Source organism: Miscanthus floridulus, chromosome 18, assembly GCF_019320115.1.
Source record: "Miscanthus floridulus cultivar M001 chromosome 18, ASM1932011v1, whole genome shotgun sequence".
NCBI classification, from domain to species: domain Eukaryota; kingdom Viridiplantae; phylum Streptophyta; class Magnoliopsida; order Poales; family Poaceae; genus Miscanthus; species Miscanthus floridulus.
The window spans coordinates 80,375,965-80,402,982 of NC_089597.1; the positions used below are offsets into that span (position 1 = coordinate 80,375,965).

Genomic DNA, 27,018 nt, shown 5'->3' on the forward strand with positions numbered 1-27,018 from the left:
AATAAACATTGGAATTACCTTGGAATACGAGCTTTACCACGCCTTGGCATCTTAACATTACGTAGAAAAAAAATCAATCCAAAGTACCTTACAACGAATGTAAAGCTACTAACACTAAATCACCATACCTCCCAAATAAGCTTTTCATTACAAACCCTAAGCAAATTTGAATCCCAACAAACATAAAATTTAACTCAATGATTATAAACCAGAACATATACAACAACAACAACCATACATTTAGGTCATTCAATCATTTGAACCACCATACATTGCACGAATGACATGAACATGAACCAAACCTATAATGCCAAGTTCAAAAACAACCGAATCTAAATGGATGAAATGAAAGAGGGAAAAGAGGAGTACCTTGGCAAAACGCCTTGGTCATAAAAAATTAAAATGTAATGACCAACAAATAAATAAAATACATACTAACCCTAATGACCAACAAATAACTAACCCTAATGACACCTACAATAAACAAAGAACCCTAATGACCAAAATAACTAGAAACCAAACTAACCTAACATGTTCAGCACATAAAACAGTTAAACAACAATGCACTCAATCATCCTAAGCCATACATTTTGCAAATGCAAACACACATATACCAAAACACCATGCACCCATGATTCCACATGATTAGAGACAATGCAAGCACATCTACGCGGATAGATTGGAGGAGGGGAGGGACCATTACCTCGAGGAAGCTTCGGGAGACAAGATCCGGGCACCTAGAGTCGCATTTGGGGGTTAGAGTTTCGTGGGGGCCGTGGGGGATTTGGGAGCCGGCGGTTTCAGAATGGAGGGAGGAAGAAGAAGGGGGCCTCGGCGCGGCCTCAAGGGACCAGACCTCAGCGTTGAGTCGGGCCGCGCCGAGGTCTGTGTCTCGGCGTTAAGTGACCCCGCGCCGAGCTACTGGGCCACCGTGCGTTGTTGGGCCGCCTGGGCCGCGCGCCGGATGGTGCCAATAGCTCGGCGCGCAGTCCAGCAGCGCCAAGGTTGGGCTCTTGGCGTTTGCTGACACGACGCCAACGTCTCGGACCCCACGCGCCACCGTGTCGCCGACGACCCCGGTCGTCCGTGACGTGGCAGTACCTCAGCGTCGTGTCAGTCGACGCCGACCCCCATAACTCGGCGTCATGTTCCAAGACGCCTAAAAATGGTCTATTTTCATAAAACGTTTTGATGTAAATCTTTTTATAAAAATTGTTTTCAAAAGGGGCCAAAATACAAAAATTTCACTCTTGGGTAGCCGTAGAAGCTCCATGCATGGGTTGACCTCGGCGTGAGCATGCAAACGACATGAATTGGCATGTACCGAGGGCAATCTGCCAATGGAGTCATGGACCATGGTTGTCCTCGAGGCGAGCTATCCATGTGGACAGTGCAGCTACCTACGGTCAGCATGGCTGTGACTTGCAAAATATTCGGACGTACAGTACAGTGTGACCCGCCTGCAATGTTTGACGCAGTGGTTTCTTCGGGAGAAAAAAAAAGTGTCCGACGCAGTGGGCCCTGGACCGTGAGTGACTGACTGATTGGCTTCTCTCCGAGAATGTAGGACGTATCCTTAATCTTTGGGCTTAATTCTACTTGTTCCTTTTTTTTTCTCCCTTTTCTCTTTCAAAGACAAAGCGTAGGTTCATTATTTGTTTGTGGAACAGAATCCAAGTATGTGTCGTCTATCTGAACGTACGGTTCCATAGGATTTTTTTTTTTGGTTGTTTTGAGTTGCCACCGACTAGTAAATTTCTAATATTGCGCGTTTGATCCGGATGGTGTACTAAGAGGATACGAGGTTTATACTGGTTCGGGCATAATGTCCCTACGTCCAGTTCGTTGCTGCTGCTCGTGTTACTAGCACTGAAAGTTCGTAGTAGGGGTTACAAACGGTCGAGAGAGGGACAAGTCCCAAGTCTCTGGTGAGAGAAGCGAACATGTGCCGAGAGCTCAGTCGCTTTCTGGCTGTGTGCTTGTGTATTCTGATCGGTTCGGTGTTCGATGGGTTCAAGTCCGAATCGATGCGATGTGTTGCGATGTCCCTTATGGGACGTCCTGCTTTCCCTTTTATAGGCCAAGGAAAAGCACGGGTTACAGTGAAGGAAAAAAAGGAGAATGAGAAGGAGAAGAAGTCCTCCACGGTCGTCGGGTCCTTCTTTTCCTTCATGCGGGTCCCGTCGACCCTGTAGACGTCAATAGGGACAGCTCCACGTTGCGGCCCTGTCCGTCACTGGCGCCGTGCACAGGCGTCGTCTCCCGGTCGTGGCGCTCCACTCCTTCCTGGTGAACGACGCACCTGTGAGTGCTCGCACGAGGGTTAGGCAGAACAACACTGGTACGCCCGACGCTGTTCCTGATGTGAATCCCCAGGTATGGCCCGTCACGGCCACAGGTTATATCGGGGCGTGCCGGTCACCTCCCTGGTGTCAGAGTTTTGACCCAGGCCCATTCGCTTAGACCTAGAGTGGTTGGCGGCGGTATGAGTCTTCGTCGGACGAGACGGATCCCTCGACCTCGGGGTCGGTCGAGGCGGAGCCTGCCCCAAAGGCTGGACGAGGCAAAGCCTGCCTCAGATGTCTCCCTCTTCTCTTTCAAAGACAAAGCGTAGGTTCATTATTTGGTTGTGGAACAGAATCCAAGTATGTGTCGTCTATCTGAAATACGGTTCCAGAGGATTTTGTTTCACCTTCAGTCATTGCCCTGGGCGTGATATAAACCATCCCATGTCAACTAGTAGATGCCCAAAAATGCGTTACCTGAAAACTGCATTGTGCTGGAATTTGGTACAAGCTGTGAGCAGGGTTTAGAATTTCGGCCGGTTTTCATCGAAAATCGGCGATTTTTCGTTTTTATTGGTGACCTCCAGTAAATGTACATACCGGTAATTTCGGTTCCATTTTGTTCAAAATTTTCAAATCTTTGTTAAAATTTAAAATTTTTGACCGAAATTTGCAACCGGTTTTCATTACTTGCATGTGGAACAGAATCCTAATAAGGGCACGTTCGGTTTGCAGGGAATGGAGTGCCGGAACCGATCCAGACTAGAACATAGCTGTATTTTATACGGCCAACCATCACCGGAAAGCATTCCAGTCGAAAATCAGCCTAAACGAACAGGCCCTAAGTATTGTCCAAATGAAGTTCTGAACGGTTCCAGAGGATTTTGTTTTACCTTCGGTCATTGCACTGTGGGCGTGATATAAACCGTCCGGTGTCAACTAGATGCCCAAAAATAAAACCGCCGTGCACTGAGTGCATTGTGCTGTAATTTGGTACAAGCTGAACCTCTGACACCAGTTCCTGTAAATACACTGTTATACAGGGTGCTTGCAATGAAGAACATCTTTGATACTATCAAATTATTATGGTAGATTTTTGGAAATCGCACATGATGCATGTCTTCTTCGTCTTTTACATCTACTAGAAACTTAAGATTATCCAAAGTTGTGGCCAAAGTAATGTGTCTGTGACCAAATACTACCCAAAAAACAACCATCTTTTTATTTTGTGATTGTGATCGACCAAAGGAATATATATACTAGGCACATGCATGATGAAGCACCCTGTGTTAATAAATTTGGCAAGGACGGAACTGTGTGATACAGTAATATATATTGCCAGCCTCTTGTATTATCTAACCTTGTGATTGATCTGACACACGTATATAATGTCTTAGCCCTTGTTTAGTTACACCTCAACTTCCAAAAAATTGCTACAGTACCTGTCACATCGAATGTTTGTGGCCCGTGCATGGAGCATTAAATGTAGACGAAAAAAAAACTAATTGCACAGTTTGGTGGGAAATTACGAGACGAACGTTTTGAGCCTAATTAGTCCATGTTTGAACACTATTTACCAAATAAAAACGAAAGTGCTACAGTAGCTCAAATTCCAACTTTCCCCAACTAAACAGCCTTTTATTACACTTTGGTGCTGTCACCCGGCCGGAGAACTTGAGCGGACGGACAAGTGCACTACACATTGGGAATCGAGTCTCTTTGGAATCCTTTCATGTATTGTAATAAACCTGACCATGTGAGGACCTTGGTTTTAGTTCATCTTCCTGCAGTTGAGCCTGACCTCCGTAGGCGTCCCTGACGACGGCATGAGGTTGCCCATCTTGATCATGGCGGAGACGAAGTCCGCGTTGAACTGCGCGGCGTTGGTGCTGTACTGCCGGACCAGCGCGTCCTGCGACCCGCCGTTGAAGAGCTCCTGGTCCGAGTGCAGCAGGCCCTTCTGCGCCACCAGGTTGTGGTAGTAGGCGTTGTCGAACCCGTCGGGGGTCTGCACGTCGAACGGCGCCAGCGTGGCGTCGCCGCCGGAGCGCGGGCACGTCTGCTGCCGAAGCGCCGCGAAGCTGGCGTTGATGTTGCTCTCGGTGTAGATCCGGGTGCGGAAGAACTGGCACTGCGACCTGCCGATGGTGTGCGCGCCCGACAGCGCCGTCATGTCGCGCGCCGACAGGCCCTGGTTGCCGAACATCCTGATGAGGGTGGCGAGGCTGGACCCCGGGCCTGGCAGGTTCGAGTTGGCCAGGCTCTGGCTCGCTGTCCTCGAGTCCTTCCGGCCTAGCGGCACGCTCCAAGTAGGCCCTCCCAGCTGCATTGTGACGAGAGGTCGTTAGTCGTCACGGGAGGAAGAGGAAGCAGAGTCCTGCCAGCTACTACTAACCTGGTTGACCCCGTCACGGGCGGCGAGCGCGAGGATGTCGGCGCAGGAGACGGTGGCCTTGCAGGAGGCCTCCACCTGCGTCTTGATGGCGTCGATGACCTCGAAGCCGCGCACCGAGTTGGCGTTGGGGCCGGCGCCCTTCTCCCCGGTGAAGCTGGACGTGTCGTCCAGGAGGATGGAGCCGTCGCAGCCCTGGCAAGCATTCCAGAGTAGCAGAACGTCAGCACGCACACGTTCGGTTCGGTTCGGTTGCACACAGCAGCTGCAGCACTGTAGCTTGCACAGCAATTGCACATTCATGCATGCATGGGTTGCAGTTGCATGCATGCGGCTCTTCTTACATTGACGAAGCAGTCGTGGAAGAACATTCGGAGGATGGAGGCGCCCATGCGCTTCTCCGCCGCCACGGCGGACGCCATCTGCTGCCGCACGATGGTGGCCAGGTTCGGGCACGTCTTGGAGTAGAAGTTGGGCGAGAGCTGCTGCGCGTCCGCGGCGCCGGTGAGCAGGGCAACGAGGACGACGGCGAGGGCGAGGAAGGTCATGGACCTGCAGGTGAATGTGGCCATGGCTAGCTTGTGAGCCTACTAGCTAGCCACCTAGGAGTAGACCTTTATTTAGATAGAAGAGATGAGAGTAGAGAGTAGAGAGCAGTTTGCTTTTTTGCTAGAAAAGAGCTCGACGGTGGATCGATGAGACGAGAGATGCTCAGGGTGGCCTCCAATTTATAGTGATCTAGCTTCTCGAGGCTCGACCTTCAGTTCGTAGGCAGGCTATGCGCGTGCATGCATGGCGGTCGTTGACGCCTGCACTTGCATGCATGATGCATCAAGTACAAAATTCTGGGCCAAACTCTGCAGCTTGATCCGATCATTAGCCGGATTTGGTTGACCGGTAGTCTGTCTGGTCCGGCACGCACGGACCAGGCTGGCCGTGGCGGCCACGTCGCTAACGACGCTCCTGTCCCTCGTGAATTATTGCATGTTTTTCTTTTGTTCGTTTCTCGCCACAATATCATATTCACAATCAGAAGGGGCCGTTCACCACCCGGAATTCTTTATGCGTGAGTCCTGACTCCTCTTGGACTGGCGCACGTATACGAGAGGAAGTTTCCCAGACCGACCACGTCACGCAGGTACGCTACCCAGGAGGGAGATGGACTCGATGCAGGCTTGATGAAATAGCTGAACGTTGGTAGTAGTCCATCCATTTCGAATTACAAGACGTTTTTGTTTTTGTTTTTTTTAATACATTGATTTTACTAACATAAATGCATATATAAAATCTATGTATCTTGAAATGTTCTAGGCTTTGATATATATAGATATACAACAGCGGCACACATCAAGTTCTCATACCTTAATACGTCTTATAATTTGGAACGAAGGAAGTACAATTTAAGCTGGAAAAGCGTAAGCATGTGTATAGTATAAATCTATTAGCTCTAACACGCGAAAATTTTAGTTATAGAACTACATTTAATACTGGGAGATGAGAACTTATAAATTGTGTGAAAAATCATATCCAACAGTGCGTGGCCGGTGAACATTTATGTTGTAAACTGATAGTAACATACAACGCTAATAGCAAAGGGCCAAAACAATTTTCAGATATATTTTTCTAGATCGCATGTCAAAAGGTTCTCATAAACAAGCGGTTTTTTAGGGACATGTCGAATTGATTTATAGAGGCAGCTGGCTTATGTAGTCGGCTTCTAGAAAATAATGTTCCGAAATAATAAAAAAATGATAAAAAAACATATTTTTTTAATCCTGAGATAATACACTAGCTAAGCACCACAGTCGGGAATTGGAATAAGATTGTCTCTTCGTTAGCAATATTGAACTTGCAAGAAAGTCGGGACATGTTTATTTGGTCCTTACAGTTATCAGGTCTTTTTTCCGTTAGATCAATGTATGTTGCCTTAGTAATAGTGTCTCAAGAAATTTGGCGTGCTAAATTACCAACCAAGATTAAAAGCTTCATGTGGTATTTGAAAAAAGGTGTTATCTTATCTAAAGACAATCTCATCAAAAGAAATTGGAATGGGGATAAGAATTGCTACTTCTGTCATAAACCAGAGTCCGTTCAACATCTTTTTTCCAACTACGCATAATTTCTTGTGGCGAGCTATGCACTTAGTGTTTGGGATACCGAGACCAATAAACATGTACAATATGTTTCATCGTTGGTGTAATTTGGGAAGGACCAAACCAAACTTATTATTACTAACCGCCATAACATCATTATATTGGGCAATATGGCTTACAAGAAACAAAGTTGTTTTTGACAAATGCAGACCAAAATCTTTCTTGCAAGTATTGTTCAGGGGAACACACTGGCTTCGGGTGTGGGCGCAATTACAGCGCCATGAGGAACGGAGGGATGTACTCATCCATGTCTATGGCCTCCTCGAAGAGTCCGCCTTATAGTTCTTCGTGTCAAATGGATAGTTATCTACTAGTTGGATTGGTCTTCATTAATCTAAACTTTCTCACTCAGTGTGTTTGGGTGCTGCAACTCTGTAATAATGGCCTGATTCTACATTATGTAGATGATGCCTGATATTAACTATCATTTATCTAAAAAAAGCTAAGCACCACGGTTTGCGCATTGCGAGTTACAAGTCACCTGATTCCAACCCTCACGTGAGCCTTTTCTACTATCCCATTGCATGTCTGTTGCTAATTGCAATAGGAGAATTTTTCTTTTTGTTGCTTCGCTGGAAATAATTTCCAGAGATGGACCACCCGCATCTAGTCTAGAAATAAAAAAAACAAAATAAATAGATATGAGAGTTTGTAACAAATACTTGGGTCCTTAAATGATCTCAGATAACTAAAAACTACCAAGTTGTGCAGATCGTGTCAATAATATAACTTTGATATAGACCTTTCAATATCTAAGGTTGTTATTTGAATTTTGAAATCCAAGAATTTGGAGCTCAAAACAATCTCAAACAAAAAATAAGAACTAGAAAGTTGTAGCCTCGAGTCGGTAGCTACAACTTTGATATAAGCCATGTGAACATCTGATGTCGTTTGAAAAAAAAATCAACAAACTAAATTTCAAAGTCCAAGACATTAAAATGAACATTTCGGCCTCCACATGACCTTAAATAAAAAAATGACAACTACCAAATTCTAGCTGTCAAGCCCTACAAGGTGTTTTTGGACAAAAGACGCCCCATGATAGCTTATATAAAGTTTATTTCTTCAGACTTTTCATCTCAAAAAGTCATACGTACGTTTCTTTGTGTAACAACTATTTACAGGGGTGGACCGTGAACCCCTTAAGAAGCTCACCTCTAGAAATCGACTTCCATGGCTACAACCTAGAAGCAGAGGCAGTTTCTCAAGAGATGCACTCTCGATTTTTGGTGATCAACATGGATACCATTGTCTTAATTTGGGGGCCTATCCAGGCTATCTATATATGATTCTGAGATATGGTAGAATTAGCTAAGAAATTCCTCTTTGAAAATAAAATATAGTATCTTTACCGATCATTTCTGTAACAGTGCAAAATAATGATTTAATTTCGAGAAGCTAGAACCAGTATGATGTAGCCATCTGTCTTTTACGTGCCCCACCCTTTTTTGCATGCATCATACCTGACCATGCATATATAATAACGCCAATAACGGTGTGACAACTGAAACTTACACGTTGAAGACAAATAAAGAATCAGTTGAGGATAAGATTTGGGATAAGATGACCATATATAACTATTATTATATATACACACGCCAAACAATTTCGCATTGGGCAGCAGCAATAAAAACCAATCACTTTCGTTCAGCAGTGGTATATAAACTGGAGGTTTTGCGTCTCCCGGCCCAATCACCAGAGGCCACCACTTGACTTGATGGAAGTTAGTTTCAATCATGTACATGATGACCATTGAGAGCCAACTGGGGTCAGCGCCGCTTTCTTGTCTGATAAGCACTCCTTAACCGAAAGCAATTGCTGTTTAATATGGCATAAAACATGCATAACGGCAATATGAAATATTTGTGTTAGGATACCTGCTAGCTTTCTGACCAGTGACGTATTTAGATGAGGATAAGGCATGGGTTCATCATTCATTCATGGGCGTTATGCAGATATCAGAATAATCGGCATGGAGTATTATTCTAAAGAATCAATGGTCGTCGGAAGCTGACATGATAATTCAACCAGCAAACGACGAAGAGGTTCTTGAAAAAAATGATAAATTTAACCAGCAAATTAAAAGCGACGGCTTGGATTCAATACGACATTTGTGATTTGTCTCTGTTAGGCCAAATTTCAACGCCGACGGATAAGCTCGTAAGAAAGGCCAGTCACATGCATTGCCGTATTTCGCGACAATGCATGATGCCAAATAAACCAGCATAAAGAAACTGTTCCGGGCGGGTGCGTGAATGAAAGGTAGGGGCAACCAACCAGTACGTGTATAGTTTGCATTGCTCACGTATACATCGCAAAGAGTGGGATATAGGAGCAACCACCGCGTAAAAAATAGTTTATAGCAATGGGACTTTTTCTTTTTAAGAGCGGTTAGTATTGGAGCTGTCTCTACAGTGACGTACTCAGACTCCAGCACAACAGCCGCCTCTACAAATAGCACAGTAGGGGCGGCTGATAATACCAGCCGCCCCTACAAATCGAGACGATTTGTAGAGACGACTCGTATTACCAGCCACCTCTGCTGTGTCCATTTATAGAGTCACCCTGCTGTATTCATTTGTAGAGGCGGCTGAATCAACGGCCACCACTACGAATACCCATTGTATGTATAGCAGCTACCTTCTTTCACGAGAAAAAAAATCCAAACCCTAACTCCCTCTCGCGCATCCGCATCCGCATCCGCATCTCCCTCTCCCTCTCCCCTCTTCTCTTAGCGGCACAGGCGGGCCCAGGCGCGGTGGTCCGGCGTGGCGGCGCGGTGGCCCCAGCATCATGGCCTGCGGGCCCCCATGCGGAGGTGGCGCGGCGGCGCGGTGCTAGGTCTTCCTCCACTCACATCCGTCGCCGCCCGAGGGCTCCTCCGAGCTTGCACGCATGCTGCCGCCCTGAGGGCTCCTCCGAGCTCGCACCCACGCCGCCACCCCCCAGCGCCCTCCCCGATGGCCGCACTGCCTTCCCCGGGCTGTCCTCGAAGCCAAAGCCGCCAGCCCCGGGGACCTCCTGGACGCCCGCGCCGCCGCTCTTGAGCCCTTCCCGAAGCCCGCGCCGCCGCCACCAATAACCTCCTTGACGTCCGAGCCACCGCTCCCAAGACCATCAGGACACCTGCGTCGCCGCTGCCCCCAACGCCCCCCAGAGGCTCGCGCCCCAGTGTCCTCTCCGGCACCGGCACCCATGCCGCCACCACCGCACGGGGCCAAGCCGCACCAACCCGCCCGTATGACGAGGTGCCCTCTCTCTCTCTCTCCCCCAACCGCCCTTTCAGATCTACTCTCCCAACCTCAAATCAGATTTGCTAATTCTGGATGATATGCAAATTATTGCCTAGTTAGGTTTCTCACATGCTATAAAGCGTTGGTTCAACTGAAAATTGAAATGGTGCAAATTATTGGCTAGTTAGGTTGGGGACGAACGCTGGCTGCAGGGCCCTCAGATAGGCATGTATCCAGACAGTCCAGATCGGAATGGAAGGAAGCAGTGAATTTACAGTTTGTCTGTCTCCTTCCTCTTGTTCCAAGTAGCTAATCAATATCTGTGTTTGATTTGGATCAGATCTGCTGCCAAGTAGCAGCAGCAATGACATTCATTTTTAGTATGTTAGATTTGATTTTTTTTCTAATAATGTGATGATTTCAGTCCTATAGTCGTAGCAGAATTCATTAAGTTGAGCCAAGACTGCAACCTTTTTGTTTATTTTTTTGTGCCACGAAACAGCATATGCTTGCTTGATTTGTTAGTGTGTTTTTGCAATGACAGAACAGCTAAAGGTGACTTGCTCATCATTTGTATGTGTCAGGATTGGTTAGTTGTTGTTTTGTTTTCGGGAGAATTTATTTTGTTTTTTGGGAGAATTTATTCAGTTCAGCCTTACCCAAGGGCAAAAAATGCTTGTGCAGAAATGATCGTTTTATGTAATTACTAACATATGTCCTCTGTCTTTTCTGAAGCATTATGCGACGATTAACTCTGGGTCTGTCTTCATATATTATCAGTCCAGGTTTTCCTGCCTTTTTTTCCCCACATGATCATGTCCTTATGTCAGGTGACGTGTGTTTCACCATGCTGCATTGCACAACTGTCAATTAACACATACTAATATATGTCATTGCATTTATTTTCTTTCTTGCTCTAGGTTCTTTCACTCTGCAGTTCATGCTTCACATGTGTGATAATTTTCTCTTGATGATCACATTCTGTCATGTAATATGCAGTTATGTTTTTTTGCAAGAAATGTAGTTATGGTATATTGATGAAGATGTTAGCCATAGAATCAAAGCAGGGTGGATGAAGTGGCGGCAAGCGTCTGGTGTCCTATGTGACAAAAGGGTACCACAGAAGCTAAAAGGCAAGTTTTATAGGACGGCGATTAGACCTGCTATGTTGTATGGTGCAGAATGTTGGCCTACGAAAAGACGACATATTCAACAGCTAAGTGTCGCGGAAATGCGTATGTTGCGTTGGATTTGCGGTCATACAAGAAGGGATCGAGTTCGGAACGATGATATACGTGAGAGATTAGGGGTAGCGCCAATTGAAGAAAAGCTTGTCCAACACCGGTTGAGATGGTTTGGACATGTGCAACGGAGACCTCCAGATGCACCGGTGCGTAGTGGAATCCTAAGTCAGGATAGTAACGTGAAGAGAGGCAGAGGAAGACCGAAGTTGACTTGGGTAGAGACAATAAAAGGAGACTTGAAAGGATGGAATATACCCAAAGACTTAGCCTTAGATAGGAGTGCTTGGAAGACAGCTATTCACGTGCCTGAACCTTGATTGCTTCTGTTGGGTTTCAACTCTAGCCTACCCCAACTTGTTTGGGACTTAAAGGCTTTGTTGTTGTTGTTGTTGTTGTTGTTGTTGTAAATGTAGTTATGGTATATTAATACACCTGCCAGTAACATTCAATGATGTGTTGCATTGCTCATTTTTATTTTGAAATCTAAGGATGCCTTACATTGCCCTTTTCCACTGAAACTATGTGTATTGATTATGGTGTGAAGCCACAAAGAAAGCAGTTAGCAATCCTGTTCATGATTGTATTTTGTGAAGGCCCGTAGCATCTGTTCCTTAATATGAAATGGAAATAGGTGATGTGCATCATGCATGATAATTCTAAACATTTGGTTACATGAGAGATGCCTGCCCTGTAATTGCAGCAATGTATGTTTGCGTTTTACTGCTTTTCAGTTTTCTATATCTCATAGTTAATTCTGTGGAATTGATTTTTGCAGCATGATTATTCAATTCGTACATTCACTGGGCACTCAGCATCTGTTATGTCACTTGATTTCCACCCAAACAAGGATGACCTCATTTGTTCTTGTGATGGGGACAATGAGATACGATTCTGGAGCATCAAGCATGGAAATGTTGTCCGAATTTTCAAGGTTTCTCAGCGTGACTTAGTTTTTTGCCGACCTGTAATTTTCTTCTTGTTGCTAACACACAAAAGAGTTGTCCACCTAAGTAGCAAGCATTGATAATATATGTATACCGTTGTGAGTAGCATACTGTAAAAGAGTAAGTTATCGCCAGGCATAATCAGCAACTTGTCTCAAATGTGACAATACTATCTCCTGTGTTTTTCTATTTTTTTCTTGAACATGTAGAGAGAGCTGCACGGCCATTGTAGTAAGAGGATTTTTCTGTATGCTATACCTTTTGTAGGGAGGTTCGACCCAGCTGAGATTCCAACCACGTTATGGATGATATCTTGCAACAGCTTCAGATAATGTAGTCTCTATCCTGGATGTGGAGACAAACTTGCGTGAGGAGATTTGAGGTTCGTAAGTGACTGAGGTGCACTCTAGGACAGTTTGCTTAACTTGAATATGTTTGCAAGTCACACCTTGCTAGCTGTGCGCCCCTACTGATGCAGAGGCTGGAACCTTATCATTGGAACAATCCTTTATCTAAAAATAATCTTGCTAAATGTAGTCAGCATTCATTTATATATTAATCACTATAGTTCCCCTGTTATTGAGAAGAGGTCACTTGAAGCAACCCTGATAATCTGATTTCTTGGAAATTGCAGAGCCACACTAAGGGTGTTGATTCCGTGTGCTGGGATCCCACTGGCGAATATGTGGTGTCTGTCAGTGAAGACAGTGTGAAGGTGTGGTCTTTGAACGATGAGAGCTTTGTGAATGAGCTTAACTGCAGTGGGAGAAAGTTCACTTCATGTACTTTCCATCCTACTTATCCATCCTTGCTTATCATTGGCTGTTACCAGGCAAGTTACTTTCCCTTGCATGTCTTTACTCACTGTTGACTGTTCATTCCAAAACTATATTGCATGGACCTATGGTGTCTGTCTTCGAATGGTGGTTTTCAACTTCATACACTGACCTTCAACTATCCAATATCTAGATTTCAACTGCTACTAGTTCCTGTTTTAGTAAGGATAGAGAAATGCCGGTCTTCTAAAAGAAGTGATACTGTATGAAGTGTCACAAAAATATCAATCTGTTGTATGTCGCAGCTGTTGTAGGACAACTCTGAACATTTGCTGCCATGAAGTATCTCTGATATATATGAGTGAATAATAGTTTAGCACAATTCCATGACCACTGCAACTGCTATTTTTCTGCACCCTTCATTCATCTCTGAGATATATTACCTGTGGTCCTGTGCTGAATGCAGTCTCTGGAGCTGTGGGACATGTCTTTCGTACCTTATGATCCTTACTAAGTGGTATACAATCTTGGGCTGCAGTTCCTGCTTCAGCTATAGAGCTGTACTTAGATATTAGGAGCACAATTGAAGACTATGTCAGGGTTGGTAACAGAGGTTTTTATCCCCTTTGTACATGTATAATCTAGCAAGTGTTTGTAATTACTCTTATTATTTTCTACTCCAGGGATTTACTGAACCCACATCAGACAAACTGCTACTACATCTACTTCTGGTCGAATTTATTTGTAAATTTGAATTTGAATTGTAAATTTGCTATCAGACAAAATATATGTTCGGGTCAAATATGAATTGTAAATTTAAATTTTTTTTGGTAAAAAAAATGTACTCTAGGGGCGGTTGGCACTATAGCCGCCCCTACAAATCGATTTGTAGAGGCGGCTGTTACTGTAGCCGCCCCTACAAATCGATTTTGTAGGGGCGGTTGTTGTTACCAGTCATCCCTACAAATTGATTTGTAGGGACGACTGATAACACCAACCGTCCCTGTAGGGACGGTCTGAAAACCGCTCCTACAAATGCATGATTTTATAGAGACGGTATGGTAGGAGCGGCTGGCTGAGCCACCTCTATGAACCATGGTCAGCCACCCCTATAAATGTTTTTTTTAGCAGTGAACCAACCAGTACTCGTGATGGTTAAAGGCCAATGCTGATCCCATCAAGGCATCAATCAACTAGTATATCCATAAACCAAATGTACGTACGGACTTGATTAAACTAAGCCGCTCTTCAAGTGCATTAATATTTTTATCATAGCATATGCCTTGAAGTAGGCCTAATCGTCTCGTCTGTCATTTCAGATGGCGATTACGTCTGTCACGCACGTCAAACCAAATTCTGCTTTACTTTCTAGCTTTCTTGAAAAGGAGCATTCACCAGTTTAAGAGGCTATTTGGCAGGAGTTCTCAAGCAACTACTAAAGAAGCTTGAAGCACTTTTTCCCAAACAGTAGAAAACCAAACTGCTTCTCACGTGGAGCTCTTTTCTTTTCATGCTTTCACAAGGCACTGACATGGCACGAAGCTGAAAAAAGAAGCTCGCCCCGCTTCGTCTGACACAATGTGGGCCTGTAACCCTTTTGCCTTGGCCAGGCGGAGCGTGGGCACGGGCATGGATCACGCCTAGGTGCGGCGACACTTGTCGTGGCCACGGGCGGCGGAGCGGGCTGTGGCCAAGGGCTGTAGAGCGGAGGAGGGAGCTGGCGTGGACGAAGGGGCTGGTGAGGAAGAAGGAAAAGGAGCGCGACGCGCGAGGGTGGCCTAACGGAGAGCGTCTGCGGCGATCGAGGCATCTTGGCGATGGCGGAGCGTGGGTGGCGTGTGGTCGCAAGTGCGATGACAGTGGTGGCGTGGGTGCTCAACGAAAAAGAAGACGGTGTCGTACGAGGACTGGATAGGGTTGGGGAAAAGAAAAAAAGAAGGCCGCCATCACAGTCATTCTATGCTTTTTGGCTATTAGAAGAAGTTTTACCAAACGGCTAACCAAAACAGATTCGACTTCCCTTATAGAGCTGTTTTTAGAGTAAAATTAAAGTTGCTTTACTAGTGAAGTTGAACTATACCAAACATGCTCTGAAACTAAACCACGAATGCCACGTGACTTCATCATTAGAGCAGCCACAACAAGAGTAAAAATGTAACCTTAAGCCATAAATGCACTCATATAATGCATCATGTACATTGTGGAGGTAGGCTATAGCAAAAAAAATTCTTATGTCTCACCATAAGCTTATGGCTAGCCATATAAACAACTAATTTCTCTCTACCTCTCTCACAGGAAGTCAGCAAAGAGAATCGTCTTTTTTTTTCCAGTGAGCTCCACCTTAGTGCTCATCTTGTGTAGTCAGCCATTGTGCGGATGGAAACAGCAAATGCTTGTATATTAATGCTATTTTGAATTGAACTTTCATAATGCCTATGCCCTTACCGATGGCAGCTTTGAACTTCCGGCCTGTTTGTTTCGACTGGATTGGCTTATAAGTCATAACTGAAAGTACTGCTGGCTGGTTTGATGTGAGAGAAAAATATTGTTTAAGTCATGAATTATAAGTCAGATACGAGCAATCCAGCCGAAACGAACAGGCTGACAGTTCCCTTACATGAGTGACGTTACCTGTTTATTTTATAATAATATAAATTTAGTGCTTATCTTAACATTTGGCCAATCAGAGAAGATGGCAAAATCCTTTTTACCATTTTATGGCGAAACATAAAGTAAATTCAATATCATTAGCTATGATTCTGAGATGGCCTTTATATGAAACTTTGGAATAATATATGGTTGCTAGAAAGGATCAATTTGACACGGTGACTGAGAGTTTCTCAACAAACTAGAGTGCAGCTCGCCTAGTGTGTATAATAAACTGAATCAACCCTAGCTAGCTGCCTGCTTCGTTTGATTCGGCCAAGCTCCGCTACGCCAGAACTAAGAATCATGTTATAAATAACTTAGCTATAGATTTGTAAATATTTTTTAACAAGCATACACCTAAATAAATCTATAACTAAGTTATACAAGATCCAATGAGTATGAAATTTTTACTACAGTTCAAGCATACAATAATTAGCCCACCATAAAAATTTCACGATAATTGGACCATAGAAACTACAGCTATGAATTAATTATAGAAAAACATAGATATAAAGTTACAACAAATTTATTTAATAAAGCATATCATATTATATATTCACTGTGTAGATCTACACATGTGGAGTCCAATAAAATTAGAGTTTTCATTTTATGATTTTTCTATGATTTTTCTATGATTCAGCCAAAATAAATTAAAAAAAAAGACAAAAACAACTTTTTAAAAACCGCTTATAACCGGTCAGAGAGGTAAAACGAACGGTTTTAAAAGTTCAGAGAAGTGGCTTACCCGGTTTTAGAGTTCAAGGAGAAACAGACTTTCGCAAAAGTTGAGGGAGGTAACGTGCGAATAAAAGTAATATCTGAGTGGCCCACCTTGGCCCAGAGTCTTCCGTGGGCTGTGTAGAGCCCGCGCAGTCCCATCCGTAAGTCCTACTGGGCCGCTGGCCTAACCAGGAAGCTCCATTTCCCAAATGCCCCGCTCGGACGAAACGAAACCGAAAAAACAAAAAAGGCAGAGCAGGGAGCTCTGCTTTTCCCAACGGCCAGAAGGAAGAAGACCAGGAAAGGAATAAAAAAGAGGCGTGGTGGTGGGCAGTGCCCACCCATGGCCCCCTCCTCACGGTCACGCTAGCAGCAGCAGCCTCCCACATCACACATCAGTCCATCACCGAGGAGAGAGAAGCCTGCCAGTGCCGCCGCGCGACCGCCCCACATGGCCACCGCGCTCGGTGGAGGGGCCCACCCCACCGCCGACGCCATGGAGGTCGACCCGCCGCGCGCCTCCGCCGACGAGAAGGTGAGTGCGCGCTTCACTTCATCTCCGCGCTCGCCTCGCCGGGGAGGGGGACCTCCGCGGTCTAGGGGCTATGGCTGCTTGCTTCCCTCCTGCGTGGATCTGCATCTGCCTATGCGCCGCGGATCTGCTAGCTGCGGCGTTCTCGGCTCCCTGGACGCAGTCCTGGTTCTGGTCTATCTGCGATATGTGTGCTGCTGCTGCTCAGGATTTGGGCTGCTCGCCTGCTGCTGCTTCGTTCCAATGGCTTGTGCCCTCTTTTTATTTTTCGGATTTGGATGTAGATGGCGTCTCATTGGAGACCGTTAGAGCTAGCTGTGGTAGCTTTGCTTTCCGGGGAGGGAACCTGCTGCTCAATGCTGTCTCCTCTCCGGGCAACTTTGCGTGCGCGCCATGCTAGCGTTCCCACTCTCGTGTTGCTTTGGATCGTGTCTAAAGCCGGGCGGAATGTGTTCTACAAGTTGTCTTGTAGCTACAGCTTCAGTTACCCGTTTTGATGTTTGACTTTAGTTGGGATTCATGTGAAGTGGCAGTTGACTTAGCTGTTACATTTCTGTCCAAAGTTTTCCATGGCCTGCTCACCTGTTGCGATCTAGTGGGTTTCTTTGGATTGTAAGTTTGTAACTTTTTGATGAAAGCCGGACAGGAGTGAATCAGAAACTGGAGTTATGGCGGGAGACTTTGGAGTCCAAAGGTTTTAGACTTAGTAGAACTAAAACTGAGTATATGAGATGTGACTTCGGCACTACTACTCGGGAGGAGGAAGATGTTAGTTTGGAAGGTCAAATAGTGCCTAGGAAGGATACCTTTCGATATTTAGGATCAATGCTACAGAGGGACGGGGATATTGATGAAGATGTTAGCCATAGAATCAAAGCAGGGTGGATGAAGTGGCGGCAAGCGTCTGGTGTCCTATGTGACAAAAGGGTACCACAGAAGCTAAAAGGCAAGTTTTATAGGACGGCGATTAGACCTGCTATGTTGTATGGTGCAGAATGTTGGCCTACGAAAAGACGACATATTCAACAGCTAAGTGTCGCGGAAATGCGTATGTTGCGTTGGATTTGCGGTCATACAAGAAGGGATCGAGTTTGGAACGATGATATTCGTGAGAGATTAGGGGTAGCGCCAATTGAAGAAAAGCTTGTCCAACACCGGTTGAGATGGTTTGGACATGTGCAACGGAGACCTCCAGATGCACCGGTGCGTAGTGGAATCCTAAGTCAGGATAGTAACGTGAAGAGAGGCAGAGGAAGACCGAAGTTGACTTGGGTAGAGGCAATAAAAGGAGACTTGAAAGGATGGAATATACCCAAAGACTTAGCCTTAGATAGGAGTGCTTGGAAGACAGCTATTCACATGCCTGAACCTTGATTGCTTCTGTTGGGTTTCAACTCTAGCCTACCCCAACTTGTTTGGGACTTAAAGGCTTTGTTGTTGTTGTTGTTGTTGTTGTAAGTTTGTAACTTTTTCCTTAGTTGCTTGTGTATGGATTCAATGAATCGGAAATGCTCGGTGGGTTTTAAGTGCATATTTATGCTACTTTTGGTAATGTAGCATCAACTAGGCATACATGTAGTGGTATTTTGGTTTGTTCACTAAGGGGCAATGTTATCCTGCTGTGCTGGTGCTTGCTAATGTTGCTGCCACAAACCTGGTGAAGCAGCGAATGCTAATGCCAAAGTACCTCACCTGGTTCATCTAAGTCCGTTTTTTATTGCTTTGGTGCTGCCCCATTTTGATTATGTCTCGCCTGTTCTTTGTGTTACATTACATGACAGCATGTTGCCACTGTTATGGGGGGAAGTGATGCAGTGACAGGCCATATAATATCGACCACGATTGGGGGAAAGAATGGTGAACCAAAAAGGGTAGGTTTTGGAGAAAGAAATTCGCTTCATCTTACTGAATTACATGATGACGATAATAACATTCTAACTTAGCTTTTGATTTGGTGCCCTTTAGACCATTAGCTATATGGCCGAGCGAGTTGTTGGAACTGGATCATTTGGGGTTGTCTTCCAGGTTAGATAGTTTCTTTTTCTCCAACTTGGCATAGTTTTTTCTCTCACTTTGGCTCGTATTTTATTGATGGTGTGTGCATAAATTCAGGCAAAATGCATTGAGACTGGTGAAACTGTTGCAATTAAGAAGGTTCTACAGGATAAAAGATACAAGAATAGGGAGTTACAAATAATGCGGTCGATTGACCATTGCAATGCCATTTCCCTGAAGCATTGTTTCTTCTCTACCACAAGTAGGGATGAACTTTTCCTTAACTTAGTCATGGAGTTTGTTCCAGAGTCACTTTATCGTGTTCTAAAACACTACAAAGACATGAAGCAGAGGATGCCCCTTATATATGTTAAATTGTACATGTACCAGGTGGGTAGTGCTAGAATTGCATGCTATCTTAATGTGCATGTGCTAGAAAGTGGGTTTTTAAACTTCTAATATTATTTACATTTTTCGTATCTTGTGCAGATACTTCGGGGATTAGCTTATATTCATACTGTACCAGGAGTTTGTCACCGAGATATTAAGCCTCAGAATATTTTGGTATGCTGGTTTAGTGTTTTTTTTATGCTAAGCATGTGCCTGTTCCTGATCCTGACTTCTTGTTCATGATGTTCAGTTGGAAAATGCTGACCTTCTCTTTTTCTTATTGTTTGATAGGTGGATCCTCTTTCCCACCAAGTCAAGGTTTGCGATTTCGGGAGTGCTAAAATCTTGGTATGTACATGCTCTAATGATAATAGCAAGAAATATGATCTTTTTATTTCAAAACCTTTTTTTATAGAATTGAAACTGATAAGACACAAAAGTGAATAAATTTGCACATATGCTAATTTGTATGCTATGAAATGATTAATGGGACTCTAGCATGGATGGCATGCTGATTCATATGCTTGAACGTCTCTATTTATTTTTCAAAGTTAGATCGAGACAGTGGGAACAGTATGATTCTTGCTTAATGTAATCTTAGCTGTATAAGGGCTTGTTCTTTTGAAAAACCTGTGGATTGGAGGGTATGGGCAAGGGATTTAAGGACCTCCAATCTGGAGGGGACTAAATGCCATGCCCCCATACCCTCCAATCCCCATTGGGAAGGGGATTAACCGAACAAGCTGCAAGGGACGTCTTTAATAAGTAGTATCAAATCATGGACTTAGAGACCTTGTTGGGCTGAGTTATAAATATTAAGGATGTGCAAACTAAATTTGGATTTCTTTGATTCTTTCAGTCAGTGGCGGATCTAGGATTTTATCGAAGGATATGCCATCCTAAAATTTTCATATATAATCTAGTAAAATCCATTTAGCAATTTAATGACAAATTGTAAAATTTGCACAGTAGTTCAGCATCATATATACTAAATAAAATGAAAGGTTTATTATATTGAAAGGTTAAGACAAAAATTTGTGCAAATTATAATAGATGTAGTTGAAACACCAAACTAATAATTTAAAATATACATAGAAGAAGCAAGATAAGTACGGCACAATGTAACAAAACTCTTGTGATGATATAATCATAATTCATAGACGATGTAATCTCTTTATAATAAAGAAATAAATGAAGAACACAGACAGATGGAAGAAAAAATACTAGTAATGATGACTCACTTGCGATTAAACAAACAATTAAACAGAAAAATACTAACTGGATGACATGGGCGAATCCTCTGTTCTGCAGTCTTGTTCGCATGAGGCATGGTCACATCTGCATTAGGAAATCAAGCATGATTTTAGAGATGAGAGATCAGGCATGATTTAGAGATGAGAGATCACATATGAGAAGGATTGCAAAAGAAAAAAGAAGATCGATACTATGCACGAGAAAGAACAAGAGGATTATATTTCTACAAAGTGCAAACCTCTTGCCACAGCCACAACCATGGTCGGCGTCAGGCAGCCTGTGACCTATCGGCGAGACAGCAAGTCGATGTGCGGACGCGGAACGCCGGACGGTGTGGTCGATCTACATACGGATGGGGCGCCGGGAACCCAGGACGGTGCGTTCTGCGTTGGTGCGGAGTCGTGGAGGACAGACGGCAAGATCGCAAATGGGATAGGATGACTGCGACTTCGATTTGATCGAGCGACGAGCAGTAGAATTGGAAAGTCGAAGGTCTGCCCATGTGATCCAGCCATCCATGGATGCGTTACTGCACAAGGTAAGCCGGCGGCGAAGACTAGATAAGATTGTTTTTTACCCGTCTGTATACCGCTATACCCTATACGGTATACGTACGCTCGGCTGGACAGTACCCTGTAGATCCGCCACTGCTTTCAGTAGCATTAACACTTATCCTGTGGAGTCAGCTGACCTCATAGGCTTATTTGATATTTTAGCAAATTCAATCCAACTTAATATGAATTCTGAACTTTACTCAATGATATTATGATAACATTCTTGTAAAAAAATGATACTATGATAACATTGGGAACTCAAGGTTAAACTTTACATAACAATTTGCTGAGTTGTATGAATTGGAAGTAGTGTTGTGTGGCGTTACCTGGTTTCTCTGTGCAAGGTTACTTTGAAAAACCCTTTTTCTATCCTTCCATTGATAAACTTTGTTCTAGATAAAATGCTAAATCCAACTTTGAGTACTTCATCCCAAAATAAGTGCACATCTCGCTTATTGAGAAGTCAAACTTTTTCAAGTTTGACTAAATATATACAAGAAGATACTAATATTTATGATGCATAACAAGTATTATTAGATTGGTCATGGAATATACTTTCATAATAAACTTATTTTGAGATTCAAACATTGATACTATTTCCTATACACCTAATCAAATTTTAAAAAGGATTGACTCCTCGAGAAGCAAGGTGTGCATTTATTTGGGGACGGAGGGAGTACTACTCTCCAAACATTTTGCATCCCAGTACTTCTCTGATTTCTTTTTGTTCAGAACTTTGAACCTTATCTTTGAAATATGCCAACATATCAGATTAAAGGTGAAGCTAATATATCATATATATGCTCACGTTATTATCGTGCTCCTGAGCTCATATTTGGTGCAACTGAATACACAACATCTATTGATATATGGTCAGCTGGATGTGTTCTTGCTGAGCTTCTTCTTGGTCAAGTAAGTGGTTTAGTTACCCTCTTTTTTTTGGCTTGCATCTCTCTACATCTTTTATGCCATTGTGATGCCATTTCAGCAGTATAGTTAAACTAAATGACTTGTTTTTCTTTCTTGCAATTTATTAGCCTTTATTTCCTGGTGAAAATGCTGTGGACCAGCTTGTTGAGATTATCAAGGTAATTAATGAGTTTGCATGCATTAAAAATTGACTATTGTAAAGAAGATATTTGCGATTGACTTTGCTACTTTCCAGAATTGAACAAAGATGAACTCCTTGCAGGTTTTGGGCACCCCAACTCGAGAGGAAATTCGTTGTATGAATCCCAATTATACAGAATTCAAGTTTCCTCAGATAAAAGCATGTCCATGGCACAAGGTGTGTGCACATTTATAGTCAGTGGAAATTCCTCCAAATAAAATCTGTTGATATGGTCACTCTGGTGGAGCTCACAATCTCAGTGGTGTTTTGCCCTTTATTTTTTTCCTACTAAACTAGACCTACAGGCAAATTTCTCAGTATCGTTGCCATTTCTAAATTTCAATAGAGTTCTTTTGACCCTATAAGACCATACTGCCACTCATTAAAGTGGAATGTCAGCCCCATTCAGTTTTGTGTGTTGGATATCTAGTTGTAATAGATGGCAAATCCTAATGTTTATGTTATTATCATGTGTACAATATGATCTCCCTCATTCTTGATGTTCCTGATGGTGATGAGTCCTTGTCACAATGGTTATGCTGCAGATCTTCCACAAGAGAATGCCTCCAGAAGCAATAGATCTTGTTTCCCGTCTTCTTCAGTATTCGCCGAATCTGCGATGTAGTGCAGTAAGTTTTTTCATCTCTGGTTGTCTCATCCTCATATCCCACTTAAGTCCTCTAAAATAAATTGACATCAGCATCCCAGGGGGGCTATATGTTAGTGGGACATCATATTGTTAACATAGAAAGTTATGCTTAAATCTTCCAAACATAGAGTTGATTGTTTGAATCATGCATAATTGGACACTGATTTCATCTTCTGTTTCTCATACAAATTCATGATAGTAAATGGAAGAAACATTCAACCTGAAGCTCTCATGACTTTATATTTTGTTCTACTAGTAGAGTGTTACCAAAACCACTGGAAAAACAAACTACACCAGAACTTTGAACTTAAAATAATATAATTTGTGGAAGCCTAAATTAATACATCATTTGTTGCTTATGCTTGGTAATGGAAACTAAAATTTGCACCAAATCAACATAACAATAATAACTGTGTTAGGCTGGTAGGAGCAGGCTTTGCCTCTCCTTTGTATTTCTCTTTTCTTAATGAAATGACATGCAGCTCTCCTGTGTCATTTGAGAGAAAAAAAATCAACATAATAAAGTGATGATAAGAAATCCATCATCCACAAATTGTAATCAGTGTGCTACTGCTAACGTAGCACCTGTGCCCTGCCATTCTGCAAACCTATGTTGCCTTTGTGTCTTAAGGTAAATGCATAAAGTTTTAGTCATATGTGCATATATGATGAATATACATGTACAGTAATGGAACCTCTCTTTTTGCTGAGTTGAGTTCATTGCTGGTTGAATTACTGTTCCAGCTTGAGGCGTGTGTTCATTCATTCTTTGACGAGTTACGAGAACCACATGCAAGACTCCCAAACGGCCGCCCATTTCCTTCACTATTCAACTTTAAGCAGGAAGTAAGTGATTTCAAGACAATCTTGTTTCTCATTGTCCCCCTAAATATTAATCCTTTTTGAGTGCTTGACATATGAAAAAAATGTCAACTGACCACAGGGAAATGCTGTTAGTACATTCATTGTATACTCCATTTTGGTAGCATTTTACTGACACGTGAATACATGATAGGCATTAGTGGTAAAATCAACATGACTTGCAATGTTCGATGTTACCAGTCATGCATAGTGGCCTGCTTTTTTTTGCAACAACATGGTTGATTATATGTGAGTGCTGCTTCTTTTCTAGATAACAAGTCTTAAGGAACACACTGCCACCAGCCCACCAGAGTAGTGCAATTCTTCAGGCCTGGCGGCAGCATCATGGTTTTGCGTAGTAGGAGCCAGAATTGTACAGTTCGGGTGAACGGTAGGGTGGGTGATATCGAGGCCACAAGGTGGATGGGAGTTGGGTTGTTGGCAACATGACTATCTGAAAAAGAGGAGCTTTGGCTTTTCTGAGGGTGTTGGGCTGTGACTGATAGTGGTTGGAAGGACATTAGAGCATCTCCAGCAGTCCTCCAAATACATCTCCCGTGATAAATTGCTAATGGGGCTGCCCCAATACCACTTGTAGGATTATTGGGGGATATGCTTTTGCTCAGTGCCTAATTGTATTCTTTTCTCCTCCCACCTCCCCTGCTCTTCTCTGCCTGTCTCTCTATGTTGTTCGCTATACGCCAACCATGCCTACTGCTATCCCTGCCAGCCATGCCCGCCCCTCAGTCCACATTGCCAGCGCCCTTTGGTCCGCCCACCCCCTTGGCCTTTACTGCCATCCCCTTCCTGTGAAGATCCGAGCCGAGCCTCGAACCATGCTCGAACAGTCCATGGCGGCACTTATTCGACGAGGCCATGACATCCTGGTGCTTAAATTGACACAGCCAAGGTCAGATCTACGACAGCCATAGTCGCCTCCCTCCTCTTCCCCTTCTCTCTCTCTCTCTATCTATCCCCATCGTGCGCCCAACTCGCTCATCCTCGATTCGCTGTAGGCATGTACAGGAAGAGGCTTAGGGCCAATGGCTCGGTGCTGGGGTTGCAGGCATCTGGCAGCGGCCATGGTGGCAGCTGCGAACAAGGCAAGCCCATAGGTGATACTGAGCTGCGGCCATAGACGGCGCATGAGTTCTAGCGTGGGCAGTGGCCAAGATGCGGGCCTGCGGCCTAAGGTCTGAGGGTCCGTAATGGGAAGAAGTGGCAATTGATGTGGGCCTTAGGCTATTAGGGGCAAATGTGCAACTCCCTCTTTATTTGAAGGCAAATGGGAAGTTTTTTGGTGGTCATAAAAAGGACTAATGGGGGAACAAGGACATAGCCTCATCTCCCTAATATGATAGCTTTATGAGGATGAGGACTCGGGGAATGCTATTGGGGAACCATAGGAAATGCTCGTAGATGTTGTAGGAAGTGAATGCGGCTTAACGTGGGTAAGGAGTAGGGACTGTTGGAACAAGGAAATAGCCTCATCTCCCCAGTATGACCAACCCCAGCCACCTTTGCTTCTTGCAGCACTATTGGGGAAGATGCTCTTAGTTAGTTGCACGAAGCCAAGGCGGCTGGGGTTGGATTATGGTGGGGACCAAGTTGAAGGCAGTTAAACTTGCGTCTTGCATCCTTATAATCTGGACTGATGCTTTCCTTTAAACTGCATAGGTCACTGAGCTATAAAATCGAATTTCTTGTGTTCCTTTGCAGCTAGCAAACGCACCACCGGAGCTTATCAGCAGGCTGTTACCAGAGCATACTCGACGACATTCAGGATTTGGTTCCTTATTTGGGAGTGGGCCGTAGGAGAGGGTTGTATGGAATTCTTGTTTTTAATGTTGGGCTGCCATACGCTGCCAAAGGGCAATCTGCATATCCCGCATTTAAGTTTTAGAACCTGACCATCTTATTGAAAAGTTGCCAGCCTTAAAAATCTAATGCTGAAACCCGAGGTGGCCCTTGTGTCCATGTTCTGCCAGGAGCGACACATAATGCTGGGGGAATGGTTGGTGTATTGTTAAGCACGGAGGGTAACTGCATGAGCTAATGTATTTTCAAGTTTTATGTTTGTAGCGAACTTGTACCTGTACTATCGCAACTGATGTAATCATGTAAATGCTTCTGAACTATTTAAGTTATCATGATGGTCAATCATTTCATTCCGTCGAACTATTTAAGTTATCATTATCATGATGGGCAATCATTTCATTCCTTCTTCCTATTAGAGCAACCACTATGTTGTTCAAAAACAGTTCATAGGCATTAGAATAAAGAATATTCACATGGGCCCTATGTATATGGACTACTTACTATATACATTGTGGTTGCTCTTAGCGTGTTTGGACATAATGAGGAAATGATTCTATCTCTGTTTTTAGGACAAGATCTGTGTTTGGTTTCAGGGGATGGTTTTCGTGTTTGGTTTGAGGACATCAAAATCTGGATTGAGTCATCTGACATGAAGGACCTGTTCGTCATCCTCCTATTTGCCCTCCATTCCCAAGCCTGCCAACGTCCAAGCACACTACTCCGCCGGCCTACCCGCCCGTGCGTCGCGCGACCACCGGCGCTCGCCCCTTTGCGCTGCCGCCATACCAGCTCGCCCTGTGTGCGTCGTGCAGCCGCCGTTGCACCTCCCCTTGCATGCGCCGCTGTTGCAGCTCGTCCTCCTGCAGTCGCGCTCGTCAGCGCCATCCTTGAGGCAGCTTGCTTGGCGGTGCTCGCCCCTTGCGCGCTAGACTGTCACGCGCATGAAGAAGGGGACGCGCCTGTTCCCTCATTTTTTCAGGGATGGGGCAACCTTATTTTCGTGGAATATTCCTAGGATGACAATGTCCTCGTTTAGTTTTCGAACCAAACACTGTTGAAAATAGGATCTGATCCATCTTATCCCACTGCATCCTCCAAACCAAACACACAAGTGAATATAACATTTTGCATTCAAAGCGTGTTTGGCAACCAGAAACGTTCTAGATTCTAGAATCACTAGAATTGTTGTCAAAGACCACAAAGTAAAAGCAAATGGGCTATTTTGGGGTTTAGTACCTGATTTGGTAGAGGATGGTATTTTGATACTGCAATATGCAGATGACAATATACTCTTTATGGAAAATGACTTAGAGGGCGCTAAAAACTTAAAATTAGTACTATGTACTTTTGAAAAGTTATCTCGCTTGAAAACCAGTTTCTATAAGAGTGAACTTTTTTGTTTCAAGGCTGCAAAGGATTTGAGAATGGATTAAATAGAGTTACTTGGTTGCAAGGAAG

General features: G+C 44.0%; 3 protein-coding genes across 11 annotated transcripts; 2 read left to right on the forward strand and 1 right to left on the reverse strand.

Moving 5' to 3' along the window:
* Positions 1-3,764: 3,764 nt before the first annotated feature.
* On the reverse strand, positions 3,765-5,352 carry LOC136522277 (peroxidase P7-like). Its single transcript, XM_066516110.1, has 3 exons — positions 5,022-5,352; positions 4,681-4,872; positions 3,765-4,608 (listed from the first exon to the last, which is right to left on the reverse strand). The coding sequence occupies exons 1-3, from the start codon at positions 5,247-5,249 to the stop codon at positions 4,057-4,059; spliced, it is 972 nt and encodes a 323-aa protein (XP_066372207.1). The 5' UTR covers positions 5,250-5,352; the 3' UTR covers positions 3,765-4,056.
* Positions 5,353-9,503: 4,151 nt separating this feature from the next.
* LOC136520535 (transcriptional corepressor LEUNIG-like) lies at positions 9,504-13,839 on the forward strand. Of its 8 annotated transcripts, XM_066514088.1 has the most exons (7): positions 9,504-10,078; positions 10,799-10,893; positions 11,088-11,196; positions 12,083-12,238; positions 12,519-12,633; positions 12,886-13,083; positions 13,494-13,839. In XM_066514088.1, the coding sequence occupies exons 5-7, from the start codon at positions 12,601-12,603 to the stop codon at positions 13,539-13,541; spliced, it is 279 nt and encodes a 92-aa protein (XP_066370185.1). In that variant the 5' UTR covers positions 9,504-10,078; positions 10,799-10,893; positions 11,088-11,196; positions 12,083-12,238; positions 12,519-12,600; the 3' UTR covers positions 13,542-13,839. The 8 variants fall into 8 exon arrangements, 6 of the variants coding, with proteins under 6 accessions (XP_066370185.1, XP_066370184.1, XP_066370186.1 ...); XR_010775282.1 differs by having other exon boundaries at positions 10,252-10,893; positions 11,088-12,238; XM_066514087.1 differs by having other exon boundaries at positions 10,252-11,196.
* A 2,795-nt stretch (positions 13,840-16,634) lies between these two features.
* Positions 16,635-25,889, forward strand: LOC136524844 (shaggy-related protein kinase GSK4-like). Of its 2 annotated transcripts, XM_066518084.1 has the most exons (12): positions 16,636-16,931; positions 18,710-18,799; positions 18,894-18,953; positions 19,041-19,313; positions 19,413-19,487; positions 19,605-19,661; positions 21,893-22,033; positions 22,159-22,209; positions 22,314-22,409; positions 22,778-22,861; positions 23,626-23,727; positions 25,462-25,889. In XM_066518084.1, exons 1-12 carry the CDS (start codon positions 16,848-16,850, stop codon positions 25,555-25,557), a joined length of 1,209 nt encoding a protein of 402 aa, XP_066374181.1. In that variant the 5' UTR covers positions 16,636-16,847; the 3' UTR covers positions 25,558-25,889. The 2 variants fall into 2 exon arrangements, with proteins under 2 accessions (XP_066374182.1, XP_066374181.1); XM_066518085.1 differs by lacking the exon at positions 19,041-19,313 and having other exon boundaries at positions 16,635-16,931.
* The last annotated feature ends 1,129 nt before the right edge of the window (positions 25,890-27,018 follow it).

Bases quoted from the DNA above. Each gene is read 5' to 3' on its own strand.
- LOC136522277 (XM_066516110.1), bottom strand. From the start codon at position 5,249: ATGGCCACATTCACCTGCAGGTCCATGACCTTCCTCGCCCTCGCCGTC. The intron at 4,873-5,021 runs GTAAGAAGAGCC...AATGCTTGCCAG, and splicing joins TCCACGACTGCTTCGTCAAT to GGCTGCGACGGCTCCATCCT. The intron at 4,609-4,680 runs GTTAGTAGTAGC...GTCACAATGCAG, and splicing joins CCCGTGACGGGGTCAACCAG to CTGGGAGGGCCTACTTGGAG.
- LOC136520535 (XM_066514086.1), top strand. From the start codon at position 12,601: ATGTGGAGACAAACTTGCGTGAGGAGATTTGAG. The intron at 12,634-12,885 runs GTTCGTAAGTGA...TGGAAATTGCAG, and splicing joins CTTGCGTGAGGAGATTTGAG to AGCCACACTAAGGGTGTTGA. The intron at 13,084-13,493 runs GCAAGTTACTTT...TGCTGAATGCAG, and splicing joins TTATCATTGGCTGTTACCAG to TCTCTGGAGCTGTGGGACAT.
- LOC136524844 (XM_066518084.1), top strand. From the start codon at position 16,848: ATGGCCACCGCGCTCGGTGGAGGGGCCCACCCCACCGCCGACGCCATG. The intron at 16,932-18,709 runs GTGAGTGCGCGC...ATTACATGACAG, and splicing joins GCGCCTCCGCCGACGAGAAG to CATGTTGCCACTGTTATGGG. The intron at 22,034-22,158 runs GTAAGTGGTTTA...GCAATTTATTAG, and splicing joins CTGAGCTTCTTCTTGGTCAA to CCTTTATTTCCTGGTGAAAA.